Source organism: Leptosomus discolor, chromosome 20 (genome assembly GCF_034619465.1).
Source record: "Leptosomus discolor isolate bLepDis1 chromosome 20, bLepDis1.hap2, whole genome shotgun sequence".
Classification (NCBI taxonomy): domain Eukaryota; kingdom Metazoa; phylum Chordata; class Aves; order Leptosomiformes; family Leptosomidae; genus Leptosomus; species Leptosomus discolor.
The window spans coordinates 8,823,792-8,842,437 of record NC_141410.1 but is presented as its reverse complement, the minus strand read 5'-3'; the positions used below and the strand labels follow the sequence as shown (position 1 = coordinate 8,842,437).

The following is an 18,646-nucleotide window of genomic DNA, read 5'->3' as shown; positions in this document are numbered from 1 at the left end:
GCTGCTCTTTGGCAAGTGTGACAGTTTCAGTGCTGTTGACAGCAGGAATGGATTTGGCCGCCTGTAATCTTTGTCTGAGGGCAGGTGCCCAGAATGCAAGGCCAGGGCAGTAAACAGCTGGGTCTTGAACATGCTCATAAGCTGCAAAAATAAAACTGTATCAACATTTAATAAATAGAAAACAGGCAGTAAGCAAGCAATAATGGGAATCCATCACTTTGCCTTTTGTTTTGTTATTTGTTAGGCATATTTATATAAAAGAGGGCACAGATTTGGGATCTATTAGTCAGGTTTTGGCCAAGCCAAACCTTTAAGCTTTGGGAGAGCTTGGCTCTGAGGACAGCCTTTAGGCTTGACAACCAGGACACCTCAGCAGACAGTGCAGGCTGGGGGATGATCTGTGAGCCTTCTGGTTTCCCTCCCCTGACTCCTCCTTTTCGTCCAAGTCTTTGTCCAAGCAAGATTCCTTGCTCTGCCAGGAATCAGTCCACTCCAGAGTCTGTCATGCTCTCTCTCTGTGCTTATATCCTTGGGCATCTGTAGCTGTGAAGAACACAAAAAGTATAATGTCAGCTTTATCCACCCATTCTCCGAATTTGGCTGAGTCAGAGATCTCATCCCTGTGGTCATCTTCCCTATCACTCCAGCCTCTTGCTGGGAAAAAGGCGGTGCTTCTGCACTGTCACACAGCTTATTTTTAGCTCTCACTTCGCTTCAGCCTATCAAGAATCCCTGTGCGTTTCGTGACAGTTAAGTGGCATCTGCGTGGTGGAAGGAGGAAGGCAGATGGGTTGTGCCCGAGTAGCTGTGTTTAATAGTTAGCTTGTCCCTGCCACGTTGAAAAGCAAAGGGTAGCCAAAAGTTCAAACGACAGCACTTCCAATGCCCATGCCAGCTTTTAGCAGTCTTCCCGCCCTTGTTATCCCAAAGGAGTTGCAGGACTGTCTCCACTGTGCACTTTTTCTCCCGCCTGCAAACATATCGCCACTAGGAGGAGTATTGCTCTTAAAAATGGGGGAAAGAGCCCATTTTGGACAGTACCTTTTGGGCTGGGAGCTACGATGAAGCCCTATTGGCAAGCTAGCTGATGAGCACAGAGTATTTCAGCCATGAGGGCTCCTCTGTGTTGGATCTCCGGCACCTCAGTGCCCTTCAGGACGCTTTCCTTTGGCTAAAGCGCCCCAGGATTCTGCCTTGCGCCCCAGCTCACCTGGCTGCATGTGCACCATGCGGCACAGCCCTTTGCCTGGCTGGTTCTTGTACACGGGCTTCACGCACACTTTGTTAGTGGTGCCCGAAGCCAGGTCTGTGAGGAGCACGCTGTGGATCTGCGGCGAAACGCTGATGACCGACGAAGGGCCTGTTTGCCGCCGGCATCTGACCCTGTAACCCAGGACTTTCCCGTCGGCAGAGTCCCAGGAGGCTTTCAGGGTGTTGGGGCCCATGTCTTCGAAGCGAAGGTGCCTCACTTTGGAGCCCTCTAGAGAAAGAAGGTTCGTGTTACTGCGGACCATTCGTATGGAGTGGTCCTTCCCGCCCAGCTCCTCGTTCCTCCCGAGGGGATTGCCAGCCAGCCTGGTCTTTCTCCAGAAGCAATAGCCCATCACTAAATCTCTGCAATGGAGGAGCTCAGCCTGGTTAGTCCTTAACTTCGTGCTGGTACCAGCACAAAGGCACTGTTAGGCACTGGCTGGCCACCTCCCACACCCTCAGCTGCTGTCATTCTCTGAGCTCCTCGCTCTTGAGTCCTGATAAGAGCTAGATTTTGCCTCCTGCGGTATCTTTACAGGTGCCTCTTCAGAGCAGAAGCTTCTGCTGATTAAATTTCCACCCCTCTGATGCTAAATCACACCAAAGAACAGAGTCTTAGGAGACCGGAGGGAAAGGCAGTTTTCTTTCTTCTTTAGGGAGATGCAGGGATCTCCAAGTCCTGCTTGTGGCTGCACCAGCAGCTTGGCAGCACGCACCCTGTAAGAGCGGTGATATTGTGCGTGTCTGATTGTCCTTCAGTCCTATGCCTTACACATCTGCTGCATCCTAATGGCATTATCCTGTTCTGCTGTTCATCAGAAGCTGCAGCTTTCCCCTTCTCTCGTCCCCCCCCCCCAGTGACTGGGCCGACTGAGTTCCCTGGCTTCACCTAGAGGCAGATGATCTGGGCAAAGAAGCAGGCACACTTCAGGGACTTTTTGTGCCCGTGCAGTTTCCTACCAGCAGAACGCTGCTCACTCACCTTCCTGAGTGCAGGCTTTAGCCGACAGGGATTTCTCCTTTCCCGATTTGTAGATTGCAGTCACTGTCACTAGGTAGGTTGTATTGGGTGCCAGATTCTCCACCACTGTGCTGTTGTCCTTGCCATCCACCTCCAGCAGCTTCACCGAGTTCCCAGGGAGCGGTCCGTACAGGATCTGATAGCTGCTCACACTGTCCAGTGTAGGAGCCCAACTCACATGGAAGCTGTGCGGCCCAGACTCTGAGATGAGAACCTGAACTGGGCTTATTTCCTCTGAAAGCAATGTAAAAAGATGTAAATGAGTATGTAATTCAAGGCGTAAGAATGCTGTCAGAGGAGCATAATTGACCCGCACCACATTTGGCTTCCAGGTGGTGGAAGAAAATCCATCCAGCACGTGGATGTTGATAGTCATCCAAGTCAGGACAAGCCAGCTCAGCCCTCAGAAAATGGTTTCTCTACCTGTGCAGCAGAGAGCGGGCAAAACCGCTCGGCCAAAACTGTTCTTGCATGCAGTAAAATTAATACTGGATGCAAGTTCGTCTTGACTTTGTCACCCCTGCTCAAACTTCCAGTGGGCCACTTCTCGCACGTTGCTACCCGGCATAAACCAGAGTTGTTATTCTGGCCCTAGTCTGCACAGAGGGGCTGGCTTCTGCTCCGAGTGCTCCCCCTCTCCTTCCCTTTTACCCGGGCATTCCCCATCAGTGGACACACCTGCCTGGAGAAGCAGCACGCACCTGACTGCGCACACTTTACCTGCCAGGGTAGTGACCCTTGTTGTCTGGGGAGGGAAGTAGTGGACGTTGGATTCGGGAACGAGAGCCACCTCGTAAGTAGTTTCTGGTGCAAGGTTGCTTAGCACGAGGCTAGTGTGAGCCCCAGACACTTGCTTTGTCCTCTTCCTTGCAAGGTCGTCTGTTGGGGCATACTCTAGGGTGTAGTAGCCAGTTTCCTGAGAGAGGAGTTCAGGCCACATCAGACGGAAGCTGCTTGAGGTGATGTCTACAGCATGGAGTCGATTTGCTTGGATGACATCTGGAAGAGAAACAGTAGCGAGAAATCTCTACTGACATTAATACACAGGACATGGCACGTCTGAAATACAGGCCCTTCTGCGTGGGAGGTGTAGCCTACAGCAACACTGGATGACAGCTGAAGTCACCTAGGTGTAGCCAAGCCCCTTCATAGCAATGCAGTGAACCAGATCCTCTTTCAAAGGTTCAGGAGCACAAAATTAAATCCTTGAAGCCAAGCATAAAGCTAGAAAAAATGCCCAGTATGTGTCAACGGAGGCAGCAATATTTGGGTTTTCACACCAGTCCTACCTCTCGGACAAGACCCTTTCACTGAACAGAGTTGCAAAGGAAATACGTGTACCCCAACCGCCATGAAGTGGCATTTTGGCTAAAGCAATCGCTCAGGCATGCCTGCCCGACGGACTTCAGCTCAAGAATACTACTGCACCTTGCCTCCTAGGCATCTCCAGCCTCAAACCAGTTTGCCACAAGCCTCCAAGTTGCTCTATAAAAGCCCCAGCTCTCCCTCTGCGTTCTCTCTGCCTTGTCCTCTGGGCTAAGGCCAAACAGTGCTGGTGATCTGCTGTGATGGAGAGGCCTGGCACAGCAGGAACCATGCCCCTGCCCATCCAAACGTGTCTTGCGCCACCAAGAACGAATCTGGAGCAATCCAGCAAGTTCTGGGCAGCCGCTACGGCCCGACAGACGTGCGGGCGTTACTGTGCCTGGCCAAACAAGCAGCTTCCCACACTCGGCAGGACGTTACCCTGTACCCAGCATGGCAAGCAGCACTGGCACTGCCTGTGACAAAGCTGGAGATGGAATTTGGGCAGCCAGGTTCCAAAACTCCTGCGGTCAGTTCATCCCCAGCTCCCTGTGGAAATCACCCACTAACGAAACCAAACCACTAAGTTTTGTCAGGTATGTGAAGCAGCCCAGAGCGTGAAGAAACACATTTCTCCCCGCCTGTACGCAGTGGCCAGGAGGAAGGGGCAGCAAATGGGGATTGTCCAGCCTTTGCTGAGCTGCCTGCGTTCGTGCCAGCTGAAGTCACTCCCTGCAGTGTTTCACAGAGCCCCATTGTTCTGTGACATTCAGCAGAGCCGCTCTTGTGCTATCTCGCTTCTCTCTCCCCCTGCGCAGAGGCTTCTCTTCAAGGCTTGTGCTACCTTTGAGTTCTAGACCCCCAAATGCCAGACACCACTACCTCTGCTGAGGCTCAGCAGCTCCCCCAGCTTCCTCTGCTGCTGGACCCTTCAGACACACGTGGCCTCCTGAGCCCATCTCGGGCAGAATCCCACCGTTCTCTGGTCTTCCAGAGGGGTGGAAACACACAGCACTTTGTTTCTAGCTCCAGGGAAGTGGCATACAAAGATGCTCTTGTTTTGTTTTGTTTTGTTTTTTAAAGGATTTTCAAAAGCACCCAGAGCCTTAAAGAAGTACATTTGCTCTGCACAGCGTCGCTCCTGAAACCTCATGGAAGTGCCCTCCAGCTCAAGCTGAAATACTTCACAGAGTGCTGTATGTAGCTCTCTCTGGCTGTCCATTAGGCAGGGGGAAAGGGAGGCACAAAAGTCTGCCCAGACTCGCAAGAGAACAGAGGGTAGCCTTGCATTCTCAGACTTGTCCTTTAACTGCGAGAAGATCAGCTCTCCTCCTCCGAGCTGCTCCGAGTCCCTGCCAACTCCTCCGTACCAAAGAAAGCAGCCTCAGTTTTTCCTCTGAGCTGTTCTCTGGCTCTCCCAGGCAGGCAGGAACATTTCCCTTCTCCGTGCCCTGCCCGCTCCTGTCTGCGCACGCTGCCAGCCCAGCCAGCAGCACTCCACCCCGTCGGAGCTTGGAGGAGGCAGCGGGCGGGAGGCAGCGCCACGGGGCTTGGGGCGCTGCACCCTTCTGCGAGCCCCGCAGCTACCAGCCGCCAAGCCACAAAGGAACAGAGGAAAGGCCTCAGCACCAAAAGTCCTGCCAAAAAGCTTCAGGGAATGGAAAGAAAAGTGAGCTCGGAGGCAGGGTCCAGGGGCGCTGTGAATAAATCGGGCAGGTCGAAGGGACAGGGTGCAACACACGTGCTGCAGGGAGCCCACAGCAAACAGCTCTGCCCCTTCTTGCCAGATTACAGGCGCCTCAAGCATATGAAGAGGGCAATAAGCCCCCCCCAAAATAGATGCCCGTGGTATGCTTCACAGCACCTCCTTGTTCCCAGAGCCTGACTGCTGGGCGGGTGGGTGGGCTCCTGCAGAACTTGGCTCGGAAGACGGTGCGAAAGGATGAAACAAGTCAGCAGTTGCCATTTCAACTGGTTGAGTGGAGAGCAAGTGGATGCCAGCACAGAACCTGATGTCATCTCAAAGGAATGCCTTGGTTTCACGACATTTGAAGGTCCTTCCCCAGAAGGAGAGCACCAAATGCCACACGGTGGGTCCATAACATGTAAGATGCAATGAAGAAGCCTGAGCTAGAGTCCCCTTTCCTTCACCCTGGGAAAGGCAGAGGGATTTGCCAGGAGCCAGCTGTGGCTGTGGCCATAGCCAGGCTGGCTGGGAACTGTAGCCTGCTGCATTCTGCAGGATTGTTGTGTCGGGACCGTGTGCCAAGGAAAAAGAGGGGGAGTGAACATACACATCCATCCACAGTCCCTGTCTCGCACCCTGCGGCGCAGTAGCATTACTGGAATGATTTCAGGTGCACCATGTCTGAACAGCAACCCGTCTTCCCTGCTCTGTGACACAGCCAGGTTTTTCAAAAAGGGAACTGAGGCAGAGACGTCGCATCCCTTGGCCTCAGCAGAGCCTGTAGTGGGACAGAAATACAGTTCAGAAGAGTAAGGCACCTTCCTTTTGTCTCCCTGCCCAAGTAGTGGCTGTTTTGCTGTCTAGGACTGAAAGCCCTTGCTGTGAACTCCAGACTCAGTCCTGAGAGTTCATTGTATTACTTGTTCAGATCTCTAATCAAATTTCTGCAGGCAAAGAAAATGCTTCTTAACTGAGCAACCCCTACATAAAGGGGTCTGCGTTTGCCTAGTGAGATACAGATGTGGAGATTGAACTGTTCCTCAGGGTTCTCAGCCTGAGACAATGGCAGCCAGGTAGCCAGGGACCGTTGTGCTGGAGTATCTGTGGAGCAGGCATGAAACACCCCGTTCCTGGATAGGAGATGGAGGGAGGAGAGCAACTCTTAGCAAAGCTTGTTTGTGCATCTACAAAAGGCTTTTAAAAAACAGTAGCAAGAGATGAAGATAAGATAGCAGTGATAGTAAAACCAGTCTGGACCATTCTAGAGTTGGAAAGGCCTAATTTCTGCCTGCCAAGGTTCCTATCTACCGCTGCTATCCCAGGGGCCAGGAGCAGGAAGGGTGATGACGAGGCCAGCCTCCTCCAGGTGGGAAAGGGTGGACATACGTGGATTTATTAAGGCTAACTCAGGTGCTGTTACCAATGTCTGGTATTTTGCTTAAAGCACCACACCCTAGATTCATGTGGGAATCTCACCTTCCATTAAAATCCCAGACTAATAACTTTTAGACCTGGTGGATGCACAGAATGCTGCCCTCAGGGACAGCAGCGTATTTATTACCTTTGCAGATCTTACGTTCTTCAAGGCAACCTTGTGTGGCAAGGACGTGCAGATGATTTCTCATTTTGGGATGCTGTTTTATACCATCTGGATTCAGGATGCACTAGAAGCTGAGACAGCCACTGAAATGAAACATCTGGGGGTCTGTGTGGCGTCTGGTACAGTAGAAGGACTGATGGTGCTGCCCCATACTCATACAAGAGAGAGGTGGATGACTGGAGGAGAATGTAGTCCCTGTGATTTGTTAAATGATTGTGGTTGGAAATAGAAAGAAATTGCTACATGCAGAGGATTCTGTGGAAAGGGTTACTTGGACACTCCAAAGCCAGCTCTAACCAACTCACGTAGCAGAAGCCAAATGAGGAATTAAACCAGAGCTTCTAGTGGAGAGAGAACCTCCAGAAAATGAATGGAAAGTCTGCAGAGTCATAGTAACTCACTCGGCTTTCCAAGCAAATCCAGAGGCATCTGGGAGGCTGAGGCAAAACTCAAAACTCATCTGGGAGGCTTTGCAATCACGGGCGCTCCCACCCTGATGGCATTCAAGAGCTGCAAAAAAGAACGTGCATTGTGCAGTGCAGCGTGTGGGTTAGCACGAGATATTCCTCTTGGCTTCCAAATGCCTCTCTTCTGGCCCAGATTGTGGCTTTGGGTCTCCTCAGACCCTTTCCTGGATGCTTCAAAAAAAACTGCTGAAAAATCAAATCTGCTGCCTGTTCCTGCTCTCTGCACAGCAACCGCCACAACCGCGTGAGCAACAAAGAAGTAGCAGTTGGCCTGCTAAGCCTAACAAGTTAGGGCTGGGATTTCCTTCCAAGGGCTGTGCTAGCCAAGTCGGGCTATAGATCTGGCGGACGTGGAACACACGTTACAACAGGGGATTTAGGGAACAAAAACATTCCTCTCCTACAGTCTTCACGCTGATAGCAAGCACCATCCTTAACTGCCCTTTGTAAGGGAACAACAACTGCCCAGCCACTTGGAGGCAGGAGTTAGATACCTCAGCGTGTGCCAGCCACTCTGCCTGCACGTGGTGGTGTCTATATGAAGTCAGATCTACCCTGGACAAGAGTTTGAGGGAGCTGACAGGACTGAATCCTTCCCAAACATCTCATTTTGTGTATGCATTGTGTTCAACACGTTGGTGTCCTCCGCCTCCATCAGCTGGCACATAGCCAGACAGCATTTTAAAGACAACAAACTCACCTTGAATGTGAAAAATCAAGTTCAAGGGGCTTAGGCACCTTGCTCCCCCCGTCAGCAGCCTCTTACTGTAGTTAAATCATTGCCTCTTTGAGAAGCCTTTGGTTAACAATCAGCCTGTGCCCTTGGGGCCATTTTCATGCTATGCTTGGATTGTACGGATGTCTGTGAGCTGCATGGTTCATTTCAGTCTCGTGGGTTTTTAAGGAAGCCAGATAATACGCTGCCTGAGCCTCCCTCCTTCATTACCAACTCACTACCAACACAAGGTCATCCCGCCAACGGGTGAGGGAAGTTGTCCCAGTCATGGGACCTTCCAAGGGGAACAGAGAGATTTGTCCCAGACCACCTAAAAGCTTTGGTTTATACTTGGACCTATAGCATTGTGGACAAAGCACCTCAGTTTGAAGGGCAGCAGCTGTGGGTCAGGAAGACCATTGGGTTTAGGGGTTTCGCGCGCTGCCTGCCCTGCAGAGCCAGGCATTAACTCATATTCAGCCCTGTTGCAAACTCCCAGTGACCACAACCCAACCCCACCGTACCGAGGATAGCATCTCGAAGCTCCTCTGTGATGATGGGTAGGTCGTCGACATCCACAAAGTGCAGGTGCTTCTCAGGAGGCTGGCTGGCAGCAGCAGAGAGTTCCAGGTAATTCCCCCGTCCAGTGCTGACAATGAAGACTGTTACTCCCATGTCCTTCAGGAGCTGCATGGGTTCAGAGATGTCATCAGTGGAGAAACCATCTGTCACCCAAACCAGTACCTTGGGCACATCTGGCCGGGCACCAGCTTCATCACTGAAGAACTTCTCCTTGGCGTAGGAGAGCGCTTGGCCTGTGTTAGTGTCACCCATGAGCTGCTGAGTGCCCTGGATGGCTTGTTGCAGAGTCCTGCTAGACATGTACCGGTCAAAAGGGAACTCCATGGTGGGCGTAGTGCTGATGTGGATAATGCTGGTCTGGACATCTTTGGGGCCCAAGGTGAAAGGTTGCACGAGGTCCCACATGAATTCCTTGACTTTGGAAAACTCATAGAAGGAGACGCTGCCAGAGCTGTCCAGCAAGAAGAGGATGTCGCCCTCTGAATTGGAAACAGCCGGCTGGGGACCTAGCAGGGGAGGAGAGAGGGAGGTGTGTTAGTGGAACCATGTGAACCCACACCTGCACAGGCATCTGCTAGGACAGCTTGGTTATCTTGTGCCCAATCTCAGAATTCAGTGAGAATTTTCCTGGGTAGAGACCTCAGATTTGCCCGTTATTCTATTATTTGCATCTAGTGTGAGCGCTCCTGGGCTTTATTCTTAGTCCTGCTGTCAGCAGGAACTTCTCCCCCCATCTCCCTAGCACCCCATCTTCCCTCACTGGACAGCTTTGCTTAGACTCATCTGTTTGATCACAACAGGGGCCAATGCTGCAGACAAGTTTGGCCCTTTGGGGCTCACTCCTTTCGCATGCTCTCCACCTCACCTAGATCAGTCACCCTTTGACAGAGGCAGGGCTGAAAACGCATCTCCCCTGGCTGCTGTGGTGAGCTTTCTGGGCAGCAGGGAGGGGAGCTCCCCCTGCCTACGTTGGCTCCCGGCTCTCCAGGCTTTGTTGCCGAGTTTGAGAGTCTTGTTTTACATGTTTGCAAAGATAAAGGCAGCGAGGAAGAGCAATAGCTACATTTTTTCCTCCTTTCCATTCATATGCATGATCCCTCCTGTTCAAGGAGCTGCTTGAATGGTCAGAAGAGACCTCGTGTCTCTCAGAGGAAAAAGGCCAGTCATGGGAGAGGAGAGGCAGGCCAAAAGACTGAAAAACGGGGATAAAATGCAAGTTCAGCCTAGTGCTTGACTCCTGAGAAAACACAACTGCTCATGGAATGAGGGCAGGATGAATGCCTGATGTTCCTCTGGTCCAAACGCAGTCAAGATGCATAACAGGCGAGAGCAGAAAATGCCATTGCAGCTCTGAAGGGAAGTAATTTCCCAGGACACTAGTCTCACCTCCTCATTCTTAGGTCAGGCACAAGGACAGGGGCTGGAACAGAGCAGGGAGCCAACACAGGCAGGGTAGAAGAGGGACCTGGCACTGCAGGAGCAATGGGAGCTCTGGCTCCTGAGCACACCTAGCACCTCCACGCTACACTCGTGCGGGATCTGCAAGCGCTGCCCACACTTACAAAACCTCCTGACGGTCTTTCCAGGCCCGTGTTTTAACCCATCACTGATAAACTGAAAGGCCAGGGCAGCAGAAAGAGGCAGGAGCTCAGGCAGAGGAATTAAGGTAGAGCTAAAAGAACAGCCCGCGAGTCCTGGATCCTGCTCTCGCTGCTGCAGAAAAAACGCCTCTGAGCTCCCTCAGCTTGCGCTGACACCTCGTGTTACACAACACCAGTCTGAGCCCGAGTACTCTCTGCTCCAAGCTGGAGGTGGAGATGTTCCAGCAGTTGGGAACATTCCTCACCAGCCTGAGCCAGCAGGTCAGTCGTGCCCCATGCCACGGAGCTGCCTCTGCCACCCAGAGCTCCTACTCTGGGCACAGCAGCCCCAGAGAAAGCAGCAAACGGCTGATCGCAAGACTGAGACCAACTGACAAGGACAAGAGCAACTTTTGGGCCTAAAGCAACTAACAGGTTTTCCCAACCTATAACAATAGCAGCGCCTGGAAGAAAAATCAGCTGTATTTGGAAAAGAATGACATGATAAAGAAACTTGATGAGAAAAACTGCTGGCTCGGCTCTCCCAGGAGAGCTGGCTGATTCTCAAAACTGGCTGCCTCTTGGTTCAAAGGCTACGGTCCACACAAGGCTGGCAGAAAGCTCCTGAAGATTTGCAGCACAACTAGCGAGAAAGTCTGGAGTGGAGGGGCTCCTCCCTAGATCGCTTTTTAAAAGCTAGGCTAATGTGATGTTTTCTTGCTCTTCTGAATAGGTATTGACCTCCTTTCCCAGATGGTTTTTGGAGCAGCGCCTCAAAGGGGCTCTGGGACAAGACGTCTGGGAAAGGGCTGCGCAGACCTGCTTGTGCAGAAGAATGCCATGTGTGAGGAAGAAGATGCTTCTGAGCGCGTGTCCTGGAGCCCCACTCCATTTGACTCATTTTCTTACCATTTCAATTAAACTCCTCTGTGGGAAGCACGAACACCTAGGGGACTCCTCCTCCTGCCACTCTTAGTGCTTGAGAGATTTACAATAGGTGGAAAATCAATAATGAATTTGGCATTCTTTCAGCCACCACCCTGCTGACAGCTTTTGAGGTGCAAGAAGGGAGAAGAAGCCTTGGGCCAGAGAATCCCGCCTGCCCATGTGGGCTTCTCTGTCGGTGGCGGTATCAGGAGCGTGGGGTGGCCGAGCAAGGGGGGCTCTGGAGCACAGATGGACTTGGTGCAGCCCGCAGTGGTTGAGTGCTGGAGCCACGGGTGGGAGCCAAAACCACAAGGCAGTAGACAGCTGAATGGAAAGGCTCCTCTAAAATTAATTGCTCCGAGGAAACGGCTCATGCAAACGATTCTCCCCCTGCAGAAAGCCATGTCAAGGCAGGCCCAGAAACAGCAATGAGCCTGGCAGAGATGAGCAAGGGGTTGCTAATTCCCCACTGGGGCACTGCTCCAAGAGGCAGATATGAGATGGCAAAATCGAGAAGAAGGAAAGGACCAGGGCAGGGGAACAGCAGGAGGGTACAAAGGGCCTGGTACATGTCCTCACAGTGAAACCTGGTGACCTGAGAAGATCATGAACCAGCAAGAGCGCAGCCATTCGGGGTACGACACAAGGGGCTCAAGGGAGAAAACAGAAGGTGGAGAAGTGGTTCAGGCTTGAACCACAGGGGATTTGGTCCTCTTTGCCCAGCCTCCTTTTGGACAGCCTTTACACTGCTATTTATTTCCCTCACTGGGTACCCGTTCAGATGCCTGCCTGTGCAACTGGGGCGTGAGCGCCTGGGTCTGTCCCGTGGCAGGAGCGTTCACGTCTGCGTGCTCAGCAATGTCAGGGGGAGGCATGTTGGAGAAAGGGCCGGGTGTGCTGGGAATGCCCACAGGAGGGGGGACAGGAGTGACATGCGTGAGTCAGGAGCACACTTACTGCGTGTGTTACAGTATAGGTGTGCACTGGAAGAAAGCCAGAGCGGTTGCACACGCGGTCTGTGAACGTGCGACTAAACGCGCTGCCTACAAGTCACCGTGCTGCTGCGGAGACCCAGGCAGCACAGGAACCACTCTCTTGTAGGAGCTGCTGGCTGAGACGGCAGAGGCAGACCAGATCTCCTGAAACAACAGGAGAAATCAGGTGGAGCCTTCAGAAATGGAGAACATGAAAGCTGCTCGGAGGTGACTAAGCAAGAGATGCTAGGAGGCGGCAGGAGCGGATTGCAGCCCGTCCTGCATGACCCAGCGCAACTCAGCCCTGTCTTGCAGACACACACCCCCAGCAACTTGGCATTCAGAGCCGAGCAGAAAATGAAAGTGAAGTCCAGTCGGCTTTCCTGCTTGCCCAGAGCAACGTGCAACTTCATCACCACACCACGCGGCAGAGCTGAACCTGCGACCTGCAGGTCCCCGCCACTGGTTCCTAGAGCTCGCTGCCTCCTACGGGCATTCCAGCAGGGCAGAGCAACAAGGGCTTTGTTTAAAGCTTCTGGCTGCGTGAAGCAAGTCAAACACAGCTAGCCATGGGTCTGTGCTTTCCCCTCCACTGGAAGAAGTACAAGCCACTTACTTGGCTGGCAAGCCATAGCAAGAGATCTTGGTAACGTGACTGCTGCCTCCCAGGAGGAAATCGTTGTTTCTCCTTTCTGCTCCTCACCAGTTCGAGGAGTGTCAACTCCTTTCCCGAATGTTGCAACCAACAGCTGTGAAAGCTTCTGGCCCCGGCAGGGCAGGGATCAATGGCCAAAGGACGTTGCTTACAAGTAGTAAACAAGGTCACGTGTGCTAGCGCTCTGGGAGGGGAACTCAGAATTCACCACGAGGGAGCAGATGCAGATGCAAAATCCCACTACTGCCCGAACTACCTGCACGGGGGAACGCGTGGGTGAAAACCAGCAGGGAACAGCTGCCCAAAAGAGACCATCAAAGGCGAGTCAAGAGCCATGGGCCTGTCAAACTGCACTCTTGACTGCACCCTGCAGCTCCGGGGCACCAAGAGAGCTGGGCGTAACGTTAACATCCTTTAAACGCTGGTTTCACCCATCACAGGCTGCTGGAAATAATTAGGAGGCTCTGCAGGAAGAGCTACAGCTTGTCACCGCGATGTTCTGCCCAGAGGGTAGAAAGCATTGGTTAACAGCAATTGGTCAACAATTGGTTAACAAAAGCAATAGTTACACTGGTGGGCAGGTATATATTTTGGAGCTAAAGGGATTGTCTGTGGACGGAGCAGAAGGCTAATCCTTCATACAGGCAAATACCATTACCTCTATTTAACACTCAACCCTGCATAAGATGGAAACAAGTTCCTCCCATTTAGATTTTGTCAGCAGGAAGGATCCATAAAAAAAAAAATAATCTAGGCAAAGGGTGTCACTGCCTCAGGAGCGTGGCAATGCTTGTACAGTGACTGGACTCTCCAACGTCCTTCCCTTCAGGTTTTCAATTCCCTCATCTTTCTTCCTGCTCTTTGTCCTTCATCCAACACAAACATGCCATCCGTGCCAGAGGTGGGGCTGTGGAGATTTGTTACCAGTAAATCCCTGCATGACGCAAGCGGCTGCTGTTTTCAAGCAGTTTCCTTGCTTTACAGCAAAAAAAAAAAGATCGGCTGTTTGGCAAGAGGCCGAATGAAGATTTCTCACTTTCAGTGACATTCTGAGGGAAGGGGCATCCATTAGCACCCTCCCTGCCTCCTGCACTGTCAAGCTTTTGCCTCTGAAGAGCTGAGGAATAACTCTGCAGACCTCATACCGTTGCTGCTCCTGGGCTGTACTTAAGTCTGGGGAACAACGGAGAACACAGGGCAGTATCCTCTCGTCACCCTCCAGCTGAAAGGTGGTCAGTAGACACAGATCAGTCATGCAAAGAAGCGTTCGGAAGGGATCCATATGGGAGCAAAGTGTCACCATGGAGTCACAGTGCTGCTTGTTTAAACACTTGGCTTTTCCAGGAGAAAACCAGCTGGTCAGACTTCCCTGTCTTACACGGAGATGCTGACAGGAGACATCCGCTTCAAGAGTTCCCTGCACTCTCAGCTGGGACCTGAACACATGCCACATGCCTGATTTACACGGGACTTGGAACTCGTAGAGCAGAAAGGATTTAACAGCCAAAAAAGATCATGTCCTGTCTTGGTTAACTACGTTTGAAATTCCGAGCTTGTCTTCCCTTCTCACTGTTTGGCCATGCAAGGAAAAAAGTTCTACTACGAGCAGAGCCAGGTTTGGAAGCTGCAGAACACAGTCTGTGCTTCCCTGGGGCCCCTTGGGATCACAGTGAGAGGCAGGAGGAGAAAGGCACCGCCTCTCCCAGAAAGAGAGGTATCCCACCAAGCCAGCCAGGTCTTTTAGACTTAAAATCATGTCAGAGAGAGGCCCGTGCCAAGGGAGACAGCTACATCAGCTGCCTGTTTGAGGAGCTGAGAACCACCAAGCAAAATATACTTGTGTGACTAAAAGCCCAAACTGCCTGTGCAGGTTCCAGCTCGTCCATGCCACAGATTGCAGGCTGTAGGTTGAGAAATGGCCCTTCAGACAAATTCCTCTGGCAGGCAGGAAGCCACGTTGCCATCTCTTACGATCTTTTCAGGGGTTTCACTATCTCTGCTGGTTTATTTAGAGCCTCAAGAGTCCTGGAGTCATGGAATTGTGCCAGGTATTGAACTGTGCTTCAGGCACCAGTAAGCACAGGGCCCTCTACAGGTGCGTATGGGTGGGCCGTGTCTCTATTTTTCGCTCGCTGCACCCACAGTGACGGCCACATCCCCATCAGTTTCTGATGCTAGTCCAGAGTAACCAGGTAACAACCACCTAAGTTTCATTTATCCAATCCCAGACTATCAATCAGTGGTACTTTACACTGATGCAACAGAGATCTGAATCTGGACCCGGAGAGGAAAGTGGTGGAACTGGCCGTGCGATGCTCTGCCTCGACTTTGTGCCTCGGTGCACTAAGTTAGTAGCCATCGCCCTGAAAAAGCTAGTAATTCCTGAGCATGTAGCAGCACCACTGGCCACCCAGTGGCTTTGCCCACTGTGGCTGAGAAGGCAGCCACAGGCATCCACATTCAGTCAAGTCCCGAGGAAACGGCATGGTGAGCGTGCATCCCTACCTCTCACACAGTTCCTCTCGTCGCGTGACCCTGGCAGACCACCACAGCACCTCCAGACCAGAGCTAGCCTGCTCCCAGGAGTGCTGCCAGACTGGCCGTTTGCTCAAGGTTGCTTTAGGGAGCACTGGGAGGAGCCCAGGAGGCTCCCACATCAAAGCTGCTGGGGGCTGGGCACCTCGCCCACCAGCAGGTTCATCTCTAAGGGTGCTTGGCAGCGTGCGAGCCAAAGCCAGCCTCTCAACGACACGGCACGCACAGCTTTGCCCCTGGAGCAAGGCACAATCCTTCTGGAAAGCCGTGGCTTGCTTTTTCACGTACTCTGAAGGTCTGAGCGTTGTTTACAGCCTGGGCTGGGGCACTGCCACATGCACTGCCACAGCAGCAGAGATGCAGGACAACAGGAATAACCGCTGCCTGCGTGGACGTCGAGCGTTGTGACAACGCCAGAGGCAGCAGTGCCAGTCCTGTGCCGCCGGGGGACAGAATCCAGCGCCCTGTAAGGGGGTCGGAGCAATACACACGGTCTGCTCTGCCTACCGGCAGCAGAACCAGACCCCAGCAGCCTGGGCTGCTGTCTGAGTCTGAGGACCTCCTGTCCAGGCAGACAAGAGGTTCGCTTCTCCTTTCACACTGGATTACATTTCCAGTGAAAACCAGACGCAGCCAGCGATAGCCCTGCAGCCAAAAAACCAGAACCTTTTCCCACTTGTGAACACAAGGCAGAACCAAAGTAATTACCATCAGCTTAGCCAAGTCTTCTGACCAGCACTGCAGTGCAGGAACCAGAACTGAGACGTTCAGCTCCTCTGTGTCCCTTTCCCCGCTGTCAGTTCTGCGAGGCTGACCCTAATCATTTTCCCTGAACAGTACCCAAGAGAAAGCGTTTTAAAGGGGAAACATAATGATTGAATTACAGAGATTAGCAAAAGAACAAGACGACAGGTACAGTATCGATCACTGCTTTTACTTCTCTTAATCAGCATGCCTCAGTACACCGGTAACAGCGAGGAGTCAGGACTATTTCCATATGGTTGCATTAAACTCTACAAGTTGCTGAAACAGTTCCCTTTCCACTACTGGCAACAGGAAAGATAAAATTTCTTTCTAATATGGCAATTTTAGGAAGGTTATTTGTTTGTTTAGTCCTTGTGCCAGCAAAGTAACATACAAGTATAACTACATACCTAAAGCAGCAATACAACTTCAGCTTTTATTCTGAAAAGGGTTTATGAGCAGCTCTAAGGACGAGGAGGTATTAAATGAGGGAAAACAGTAAGGGAACGCCTCGCCTTTTCAGGCACTCACCTCTCTCAGGTGTGTTCTGTCCCGCAGCAAACTGCAGCCACAGACCAAGAGAAAGCACTGTCTTGGCCAACATAGCAAAGCCTGGTCCTGGGCAAACTACCTTAAATCCAAAAGCTCGGCTCTGTGAAGGCAGATGAAAGGCTTAAGATCAGTCATATTACGTGCAAGGATCCACCAGATCCCCGGGTGCCACTTTTACACTGCTCATGCCTCGAGATCCGGCTGCTTCTTTACGTGTCTTTTGCTGGGCTGTGGTGTAAGCTCTGGCTCCTGTAGGCAATTTTCCTTCGCCCCCTCCCCTACCCTCCTTTTAAAGTCATAAATCCATCCTGACAGGAATAGCTGGAGGAGAGGCACAACCAGCACCCCTGCTGCTGTTCCTCTCCCGAGTTAAACTTGCCCCAGGAGCGTGGATTCAATTGCAGGCAGCCTGCGTGCAGCTGGGCTGGTTTGAAAAATATATCCCTATAGATAAAACTTTGGCCCTGCGAGACACTGGCAGCAGTCCAGCTACCAGGGGGGAAAAAAAAAAAATAAAAAGCGCAGAGAAATCCAAAGCGGCTCTGCTCTGGAATGAACTAGAAGAAGGAAAAACACGTATATAGAGGAAAGAAAAAGTAGAAAGGCTGAGGAGCGTGCCCTGCCCTGGGAATATTGGCTAATCTTCTGGGAGGAGGCAGGCTGAGCATTCCCCCAGGTCCTAGCGCTACCCAGCGTGTCCCTTCCCCTGTGCTGCCCCAAAAAACCAACCAAGCAGACCCCGTGCCTCGCTGCTGTACCCTGGGGAGGAGCTGGTGCAGAAGTCCCCAAGAAACGCGGAGCCCGAGGGAAGCAACCAGCGCCGAGGCGGGGAGCGCCCGCCGAGCGGGACGGGGCACGGAGCAACACTCGCTGGTGTAGCTGGTGCATGCGGCAGCCTGCTGCGTGCCCGCTGGTTACCTCCCCGCGGTGCGGCGTTAAATACGTCCTCGACCCTGTGACTTCTGAGTCAAAGGGGACTCCCAGGCCTGAAGATGAACCTGTGACAAGTACCTTACTGGATGGAGTCTGGCATACGCCAAAGACCCCAGGTTCAACCTTCCCGGGCATGCAGCCTCTCTCTTTCCCCTGCGTGCAGGAGACTTTTGGCAGAACAAAAACCAGACCAAACTCAATTTCCCTTCTCATGGGTGTCCTCCTGGCCATGTTTTCGGCTCCTACGCGTCAGGTAGAGGCAACAATAGTTCCTTTCCCTTTTTTCACTTCAGATTTTAACACATGCTACTTCTGGACAGGTGTTACTTGTAGAGAAACACTGGAAAGTCACACCCAGTTATGAAGTGACAATCAATCATCATCTCCCTTAACACGGGGAGTGACAAACAAGACAGGCTAAAAAGCAGCAAAGGAGCAATGTTTGGAAAGCTTGGGGGATTTCTGAAACTGGTGAGCAATGTTTCCTCCAATTTGATTTTCTCTCTCCTGGGGACTGTTAAAAAAGTGGACAGGAGTTCGGAGCCAAGGAGCTGTGCAGGGTGGGGGGAAAGTTGTACCCAAACTCAACCACCAAATGGAAAGTCAGAACAGGCCCAAGAAATTGGATTCAATTGAGAAACCATGGATTCAGTCAGCTAGCTGAACTTCCCGGGCACTTGCTTGTGCTTCCCCTCCCAGTTTGGTACCCAGCTGCATCATGAAGGAGCTTTGCAGTTGCACAACACCTCAGTCCCACGTAGCATAACCCTACAGGAGTGACAGCCTCCCCCACCGATTCATGCAGGCTGGAATAAGAATTATCCCAGCTACTCAAGAGAATTAGGTACCAAGAGTAACTTGTGAGATCCCCTCAAAGATGGCATCTGGATCCTGGTGCAACAGCTACAATGACCAAATACTGTTGCTAGCTGGTTTTTCCCTGACACACACAGCAGGGTTTCTTAACGTTACAGCCCACCAAAATAAGTCTGGCTATTAGCTGCCGAGTTATGTCTCACCATAGGCACAGTGGGCTTGATCATTGCCTCCTGAAATCCAGAGCAGAATTTTTCCTCTGACTCAGTGTCGTTTGGGCCTGCCCCTGTCAGGGTTGTGCT

At 52.0% G+C, this 18,646-nt stretch overlaps 1 protein-coding gene across 1 annotated transcript; it reads right to left on the bottom strand.

The window, feature by feature from the left end:
• Positions 1-502: 502 nt before the first annotated feature.
• On the bottom strand, positions 503-16,647 carry VWA1 (von Willebrand factor A domain containing 1). The gene is made up of 6 exons (XM_086476251.1): positions 16,575-16,647; positions 8,571-9,134; positions 2,993-3,271; positions 2,234-2,506; positions 1,211-1,480; positions 503-543 (listed from the first exon to the last, which is right to left on the bottom strand). Exons 1-6 carry the CDS (start codon positions 16,645-16,647, stop codon positions 503-505), a joined length of 1,500 nt encoding a protein of 499 aa, XP_086332377.1.
• Between the last annotated feature and the right edge of the window lie 1,999 nt (positions 16,648-18,646).

Coding starts and splice junctions, on each gene's coding strand:
- VWA1 (XM_086476251.1), bottom strand. CDS start 16,647: ATGTTGGCCAAGACAGTGCTTTCTCTTGGTCTGTGGCTGCAGTTTGCT. Junction 2,507..2,992: donor AAGGGTCACTACCCTGGCAG/GTAAAGTGTGCG, acceptor CATTGCTTTCAG/AGGAAATAAGCCCAGTTCAG. Junction 544..1,210: donor CATGGTGCACATGCAGCCAG/GTGAGCTGGGGC, acceptor TGTTCTTCACAG/CTACAGATGCCCAAGGATAT.